This window comes from Charadrius vociferus, unplaced genomic scaffold (genome assembly GCF_000708025.1).
Source record: "Charadrius vociferus isolate BGI_N301 unplaced genomic scaffold, ASM70802v2 scaffold282, whole genome shotgun sequence".
Classification (NCBI taxonomy): Eukaryota; Metazoa; Chordata; class Aves; order Charadriiformes; family Charadriidae; genus Charadrius; species Charadrius vociferus.
Genome location: NW_009647731.1, coordinates 2,293,574 through 2,302,247, shown reverse-complemented (window position 1 = coordinate 2,302,247; position 8,674 = coordinate 2,293,574). Strand labels below are relative to the sequence as shown.

Genomic DNA, 8,674 nt, shown 5'->3' with positions numbered 1-8,674 from the left:
CCCCCCCCACCACTGGAAACAGTATGAATCATTTCCCTCCCCTTTCTTTGTCAGGAGCAAATGCCATCAATGTTAGGGCCCTGGCACTGGCTTTCTGACTCCAGGAAATCATGGATGAAACAATCCATGGAAACTGGGATCCCTATGTAAAAAAAAGACATTATTTTATAAGGAACACACCTCTCTTTTGTCTGCTGTCAGATTGCCATCAGGTTGACAATCACACGTACTTCCATGAGAAACATAAAATTGTTCTTCTACCCCATAGTGCTGTGCTGTTATCTATTTTACAGTGCAAGGTGGCAGTGCGTCTTTAAATGCTCCTTTTGGGAATTACATTGTGTGATAGGTCCCTGAGAGTTTCATGCAGTATCCTGGGTTGAATGTCACACCTTAAACGGGTTGAGGGGAATTTGTGTCATATCTGATTGCACATCTGTGCTTCTTCAGTGTATAAAAATAGTAATAACAGCTATGTGTAAGGAGTAGAAGCCTTCATAAAAATACTTGAACAACAAAATGTGTTTAGTTACTCTGGAGGAAGCTGCTTAGCCCAAAAGGAGAACGTGTAACTGTGTGAGGGCTGCATTATTTTCTCTAGATTCATCTGCTGTGACTGTAGGGGCTGTATAGCGTATGTCCCCTTCCCTTGAACAGCAAAGCCTGGACTCTCCTGCTAGGCAACCCCTTGGGGTCTTGTGGTGCTTCTCAGCCTAGTGATGCCTGCTGCTATGCTGCCTCCAGACCACGCTCCACAGTGTCACCAAGCCCACCAGGAGCTGGGCTGCTTCTCTGCATAAACCACATCCTTGACCATTACAAAGTGTTAGACTATGGACCTTTCTGGTGTGTTCAGCACAGACTTGTAGGCTAATGGGAGGACCAGAGTGTCGGGATGCTTTTAAGCCTTTACTACTCTAAGCGTGAGGTTACGCAGAAATAAAATGCTATTCAGAGGTTACCTTTAAGCTTGCAGAATCAGCAGCTGCCAGATAGACGGTCTCCTGCATAGCTTTATTCTTCCCACTTTGTGCACCCGCTGTGTATACAGGAGGAAACTGGGGTCTTGTGGGAGAAGGGGTGTGTGGTCGCAGAATTAAAGGCTACATCTATATATATAGACAGAGAGATGAAGGGATGACTTCAGATGTCCCCTACAATGCTAAACCTGATACTTTGCCTCTTATCCACATTAATTTCCTAGGAATAATATTTTCTTTAAAGAAAAAAGGGTAAAAATAAATATTGTTATCCTGCATTAGCAGCAGGGCTGGAGCCCTGTGTCTTCCCCACACATCTCTCTTTCCCAGTGCTGCAGTTCTCAGAGTCCTTCCTAACATGTGCCAGACCTCCCTTGGCCCAGTTGGAGCCTGGCACATCACGGAATGAAATACTTGCCCGACCCAGTGCTGTCCTGTGTAGTCTATTGCTTCCCATCTGAGACGGACACAGACTTCCCCTTCACTTCCTAGCTGGGCTGCAGCATGGTTAAAAAGCTGCTCATCCTTCTGTAAAACAGGGCTGTAGTGGCTAAGTAGGCTTAAAAGAGCTGCAGTAAAATTTGAGAGAGAGGAAGCAGCACTGTATGTACTCACATACCAGTAGACTCCGTCCTTAGAGATGTGGAAGCTACCCAGAGGAAAAGCCAAGCGGCACATAAACCACTACTCCATCCTCGCAAGGGAATTGCCCAGGCTGCTCTGTATTTACCGGCCATCCCAGGACTTCCCTGCTTCGTGTTAGTGCTGCATGAAATGCTCCTTTCCACTGCCATCCTGAGGGCTCCTCACTAGCTCTTACATGCTCTTACTGCTTGGCTCTTTGCCTGTTCGTTATTTCTTTATGGTGATAACAGGATGATCTTAACTACCTCGCTTTCCATTAAAGGGGTCTGTGTACAGTGCACCCACTTGTAGAGTGTAAAGGAGTGCAGGTCTCTTGGGTTACCTTCCTTTTCCAGTCCCATGGGACCTCCCCTGGTTTTGAAGGAAGACGGAGGAAATGGGAGAACTGGAGGAAGCACAAGTAACTCGTACTGGATCTGCAGTGGTTCCTGCTGGTCGATTAGAACGGATTTGGACAGCTTCTGTTGGCAGTCTTTCTTCCCAGAGAAGAGGAGAAGCTGGGCATTTGGGACATTGTCCCTCCTTAGAGGTGCTTCAGTACCCCTGGCAATGAGATTTCTCTGCCTGAGGACCCCCAGGATTTGTGAGGGGGTCCCTCCTTGCTGCCCGCCAGAACTGGACGTGCTTGTGGATTCTCCTTGTTTTAATTCTTGCTTTTTTCCTTGTTGACTGCTACTCCATGGTCCTCTAAACTGCTCAGCCTTCTCCAGATCTCAGTTTTGAATGCCATAATGGACTGGGCAGCTACAGATCTTCCCCACAGCCCTCATCGAGCCTTTTCCAGCTTCCAATAGAAGAGGGAAAATGTTAGTTTTTCTGAAGGGATAAAAATGGAAGCACCTTCTGGGCTTTGCTTCATCCTAACACCACAGTCATCCTGATATTTTCCATCTCCAATTAAGGACTGAATTAAGACTCATCATATCCTGGGGTCTTTTTTGTACTCTGTGTTTAATATAACGTTCTTTATTATATTTATCTTGTTTCTTATGTTTGAGTCTTTCATTTATTATGTTACTTTGAAGACTGGGCCTCCCTGTCTTTTTAGGAAAGCTGAATTGCATTTACGGGAGATCTTTAATGTGTTTAAGTCTTTAGTTCCTTTATGTTTTTATATGGTCACCGGTTCGACTTTTGACTCATGGCTTGAACTGAAAACAGGAAAGCCAGAAAGTGAGAATGTTTCCAAAATGTCGCTTTCTCTTTGCAGTATATTTATAAAAGTTGCAAAGAAATACCAAGATCTCCCACACCAGCGTTTCTGGAGCACTGAGAAAGGAACTAGTCTTTACAGCTAACCCCACAGCCCTTCTGCCCCAAAAAAGCGGCTTACTGCAGTTATGCAGTACAAGTGTAGTGTGGTCCTGGAGGCTATTAGAAGTAAAATGAAATGTTTTGGAAGTGCAGATAGTTCTCCCTATTTACCAGGCAGAGAAGAAAAAAACCAATGTTTTGGTGTGTCCAAAATGTGCCGGTGCAGGGAGACAGGAGTGTCACTTTCCTTCTCTAGCAGCTTTTGACTAAATCGCTCAAGCTGAGATGAATGTCTCAGACACCTATTGAAGATTTCCCCTGTGCTCTGTGGCCACGTGGCATCACATCCTACAGGGATGGCTCAGCACCAGCTTCGTAATGAGATAACCACAGGGAACCCAGAGGGACAAATTTATGGCACTAGGAAATGGCTTTACCTCACAGAACAAACTGTTTTGCTGCCAGAATTGGGGATGGAGATAAACCACTTTCTCCTGTCTGAAACAAAAGGCTTTAACACCTTCTAGATTAGCAGCTATGGAGGAAAAGGCAACCAAAAGGGCCAGAGTCTGGGTGAGTTTAGAGCCTCTGCTACTGGTCTGTTAAAGGCTGCCGTTTCATTAACCGCTCAGCTTGTGTAATCATGACAAAATCAAAGTCACATATGCAGATTTTGGATCCGATTTCTTTTTATAGTCCATTTTCTTATCCCAAGATCTACAGATGAGTATCTCATTTGCCTGTTGGCAGAAGACGTTTGGAGCAGGGGGTGGTGTATGTGCCAGTGGCTTTTTTTACATAGACATTTCATGGACTAAATAATGCTGGCAGATAGTGTTTTCTTCCACCACAAGGAGAACATATAATTTATTCTTGTCTCATTACATTAAAAGAAATACAGCACAAAAGAAAAAGGGAAGAAAACCACCAAAAAAGGATATGAAGATATAATCCCTTCAAGCCAAAAAAATACCATCACATCCTTGTGTGTGGGGAAACTCAGCTCCTAGATTATTTTGATAAACTTTGTTACAATCAGTTTCACACAAAACCCAGCCGTTTATTTAATCTTAACTGGCTTGCAGAAATGTCATCCAGCAAGGACATTGAGGTTATTATTTTTTTTACTTTCAAAAAAGAGAGTTTGTTTATTTTTCTCCTATTATTTGGGTTCCCTCTGTAGATTTACAAGGGCTCTGTAACCGACAGCCTTATATTTGCTCCTGAGCTGGCTGTGTCATTTGTCTGCCTGCAAGGGCAGAAGCATCTGCAGTGGGAGGCGGCTGAGTGGGCAGGCATGGGGTGTAGATGGAGCCCGCATCCCACCCCAGCGATGGTCCCTGTGCTGCCAGCATGGATGTGCCAAAGCGGCCCTGAAGTAGAAGGGAGTCATATCATAGTGTTGGTCCCTTCCAGGATAATGCCGTCACTAAAAGGGAACCAAAACTTTTTTCATTATCTACAGGATGAAATCAGAAAAACTCCCTCTGCCCCGTGAGTCCCTGTGTTCCCCTTTCGACAACTCGCACAAGCAGGGCTTTGGTGGCAGTTGCCGGGGTTTCACAGAGCTGCTGTGCCTGTGGTAGTTGTTGGCCATCTGCTGCATCTCCTGTGCAAACTTAAGACCTGCAGCATCCGTCTGCGAGAGGTGCCATCCGTGCTCCCGTAATAGCTATTGCCCAGCGTCCCTCCGTCACCTGCCCCACAGCCTGTTTGTGTACAGTTTGCTCCGAGGGCAGGAGCAGATCTGCTGCTCACAGCTCCTCCGAGCGTGCCGTCCTGTTTGTCTTGTAGCGATGGGGGGCCACAGCCACACAAGCTGCTGCTGTGTGAACCTCTCCAGTACCGGCACTCCTCCTTTGAGGACATAATGGGGTTGCAGAGCTCAGCCACCGGCATTTCTGCTTGGTGCTGTTGGGCTATCCTGCGTGGCAGACGATGCTCCTAACCCTCCCTTTCCATCTGTTCCCTCCTCAGGTAAGATCCTGTTCCGGAGGAGCCATGTCCGAGACGTAGCTGTGAAGAGGCTGAAGCCCATCGATGAGTACTGCAGGGTAAGAGCTCCGGGGAAGGCGCCTGGCAGCCCTGCTGCGGGGGGCTCGCAGCCACCACCGACGCTGGGCTTTCCCTGCCAGATACTACTAAGAGCTTCATCTGTGTTGAGTGCATCATAAGGAAGGATGGTCCTTCCCAAACACCACTAGGACTAACGGGGCAGGTGAAAACAGGCTGCTGTTTGCTCCCAGGGACCTTGCAGCATTTTCCCCTGCAAACTTTATGCACTGTATTGGTGCCTCATTTACTCAGTAAGGTCCGTAAGCCTCATCTGCCCAAAAGGTGGATTTTCTTTCTACTTCAGCCTCGATGAATGCAGGAGTTGAGCAGGCAGAGAGGCACAGTTAAGATGGCGTTTTCTTCTGTTCCCTGCCCGTCTGTCCCCCAGTGCCGCACGAGGGACCATGCTGGCTAATGCACCGCTGGGGGTGGACCGGCGGCTTCCAGGAGTGCTTCTCCTGGTACTGAGTGAAAGCCTGGAAATTTATTGCAGGACAGAAAAGCATGGCTGTGTTGAGAAGAAGGTTAAGTCATCTAATCTTTCCTTTCTAGCTTAGAGTTTATGATTTGATGAGAATTAATCCTCTGACAGTAGAGTAAAAGTCATTTCTAAGTGAGGCAGATACCCAATTTTTGTAGAGGTATTGAGCGTGTCAGTCAGTGCATAATTTAAACCCCAGACTTCCTCTCTTATTTCCCGTGGGGTTTTCTTTCCGTTTTTAGAAAGCCAGAGGAGCAGGTGGAGGGGGAAAAATACATTCCCAAGAACTTCTCCAGTCAGACATTTGCTCATCCAAAATTGGGAGCAGATCGCCGAAGTGCCTGAGGCGTGCTGGTGCCGGGGCAGTGAAACCCATGCCATCTGCACCCCCCGGGCGAGGAAGCTGCGATTAAAGTCTTATCTCATGAAATCAGTCTTTCTTGTGTGACAATTAGCACACTGTCTTCCTGCCGGCGGCCGAACGGCTCTCTTTAAAATATGTAGGGTCTCACTGCATCCCCAGCCGCCCTCCTTCAGACAGGAACTGCCGGCGACGCAAGCGGTGAGGGCTGATGTCAGGGTTCACCCGGCGGATGCTCAGCGGAGAAAGCGGTGACTTTCGCCGGCGGGGGCAGCTGCTTCTCTGGGACCCCTTTGTCTGCGCCCCAGACAGACCCGACCTGACCTGGCCAGGCCCGCCGGCGCCCTGCCAGTCATGGCTGAGGGATGTGTGGTGGCGTCAGCTGCTGGCACGTTCGCTGACACCGTGGCACTGTGATTGCCGCCCTCCTTCTCGCTTCCTTTTTTCCCTCCTGGAGAAGCCTGGCTCAGTTCTCTCTGGTTCAGATGATAAGGGACAGGTTTACTGCTGCTGCCCAGCTCGGAGACATGGCTGGATGCTTCTCCAAATCACAGAATCACAGAGTCACAGAATGGTCGGGGTTGGAAGGGACCTCTGGAGCTCATCTAGACCAACCTCTCTGCCAGAGCAGGGTCACCTAGAGCAGGTTGCACAGGATGGCACGGAGGCAGGATTTGAATGTCTCCAGAGTGTAAGACTCCACAACCTCTCTGGGCAGCCTGTAGAGGTCAAGATGTATCCTTAATCTATTTATTAATAGGAGCTGCTTTTATGAGCATAGACCCAGCCATGTTGGCTTAGCCCAGTTTCCCCCAGCCCAGTGTTTTCCATCTCCAGTAGCAGCCACAGTAGCACCCAGCAACGAGTATGACAAACCTATAGTGACTTCTCCCAGCTTCCAGTAATCTTTGGCTCATAAGTTGCTTGGGCCTGATGTAGTGTCTTTTTATTTCATTTGCAGTTGGCTTTAATTTGCATTTAATTTGCCTCAGTACTTCACAGTAGAAGATGTTTAAATCTGGATGGCATTGGAGAGTGAGACTTGTAGTCACTGAGAAGCTTGAGCAGGCACTGCATCTCATGTCTGCGTGAGTGCTTCAGGAGGGCTACTTCCTCCATAGACTCTTTCTGCATGGGGTGTTGGGCCTTTAAGGAAAGAAGACCCAGGCTAACTCATCCCTTCCCCTGGGATGTGTCTTGTTGAAGCGTGTATGACCGTGGTTGTGCCTGAACAGTCTGGGCTGCTGGTAGGTGAGCACTTTGGCCAGTGCTGGGAAGTACAGCAATGCCAAGCTTTTTTTTCCATCCCCTACATTTGACTCCAAACCCGTGTCCGGACATTAATTTGTGTCCAGTGTGGGTGGTAGGCAAACTTGTGCCCAGTTTTCAAAACCAGCATAGTAGTAGCTATGATATCCTGCCTGTCTTCGAATCCAGTTGTGGGCTGATTTCTTCGCCTTCTGCTACAGCTTTCGCCTAATTACAGAGAGTAAATGAAGGCAGTAGTTGGTCACACCATTGCCTGGCACAGGACGTACCCAGTCATCCTTAAATCCCACAACACACAGTTGGCAACCTGTGCAAATAAACAGAGGGACCTGAGAGTTGCAACTCATACCTCTCTCAACCTTTCTAAGTCTGCATATTTTACAGAATAAGTTTTTCTTTTGAATGTTTATAGTTCATCCAATTTGCATTTATTCAAAGAATGATTGTCCTATGTTATTGCTGTTCCAAACCTGTCCCAGGATATGAAAGTCCACAAGACAGAAAATAATGATGAAATTCAGGCACTGAACTTCAAAGGTACAGAGAATTTAGGGAAACAGCTTGTGGAAGGAGAGCTTCTTGGTACAGTGAAGTCAGTGGTAGTTCTGTTACTGACCTTCAGCAGGGACAGGATTTCATCTCTGAGGCTTAGCAGAGCCTTAAAATTCAGAAATGCTTTCTTGCTAACTTCTCTGAAGGTCACCACTTATAAGGTTTCTGGGAACATGACCTTCAGAACCTGACTGTAATCTTTCCATCCCGATACGAAGTTAAGCAGGAATAACAGAAAGCTGTGAATTGGGAGCAGAAAATAAGGTGGTGAGTCTGAACCAGAGTGGCCTTACTTCACCAGCCTAAACCAGACATAGGACCTCTCTCCATTCAGCTGTAACTACAAAAGGAACCTCAGTGACTGGCTTAGCTCCCATGCTAACGTCTAGAAAGCTGAAGTGAAATGCAATGAATCCCCTCTTGGTGTAAGAAGGGATTTTTTTTTTTTTCTTTCTGATAAAATAATATTACTCATTACTGTTTCCTACTCTGCAGCAGCTACTGGTGCATGTGCGTGACTTGCGAGTAGGATCATGTCCACCTCTTTGGAAGTGTTAGCTGTTTTCTGCATTTCTTCCCCTGTCCAGTGGATATTTTGACTCTTTAGAGAATTGTATAGAAATGTAGAGCAAGAGCATCATTTTGACAAGATCAGCATTGCTTCTATAAAAGATGAGTGCAAAGCTTATAGCCTGTGCTAGTCCTAAAATGAGTAGGCAGACAACACGTTTAATTTTGAAAAATTTAGAGAATTGTACTGGAATGGTGTGGGTGAAGTTGATGGAGAAAATCTGACATGGGATAATAAAGTGAATAAATGAGACAATAAACATTTGTCCACTGGAATCTGTGAGGAAGCAGAGGAGGGAGGCAGGTTCAGATGCAAAGTTTGTGATAATTTTTTTGCCAGATGAAGGTTCTCCATCCATTTCATCTGCCCCGGAAAGACGAAGTACAGATGGGCCCTGGCAAATGAGCGGTGCAAATGTTTGACCATTTGTTGTTTTGTTTTTGTAGACTGTCTCTGACAGAGCGTGGTGATTTGTGTGGCTGAGAAGCAGGGATGACTTTTGCTGG

General features: G+C 46.9%; 1 protein-coding gene across 1 annotated transcript in view; it reads left to right on the top strand.

The window, feature by feature from the left end:
• Positions 1–8,674, top strand: part of SH3PXD2A (SH3 and PX domains 2A) — a 215,512-nt gene that overhangs the window by 57,654 nt on the left and 149,184 nt on the right. Inside the window, 1 exon segment of the mRNA XM_009881540.1 lies at positions 4,857–4,933. Within this exon segment, the coding sequence (XP_009879842.1) occupies positions 4,857–4,933 (77 nt within the window).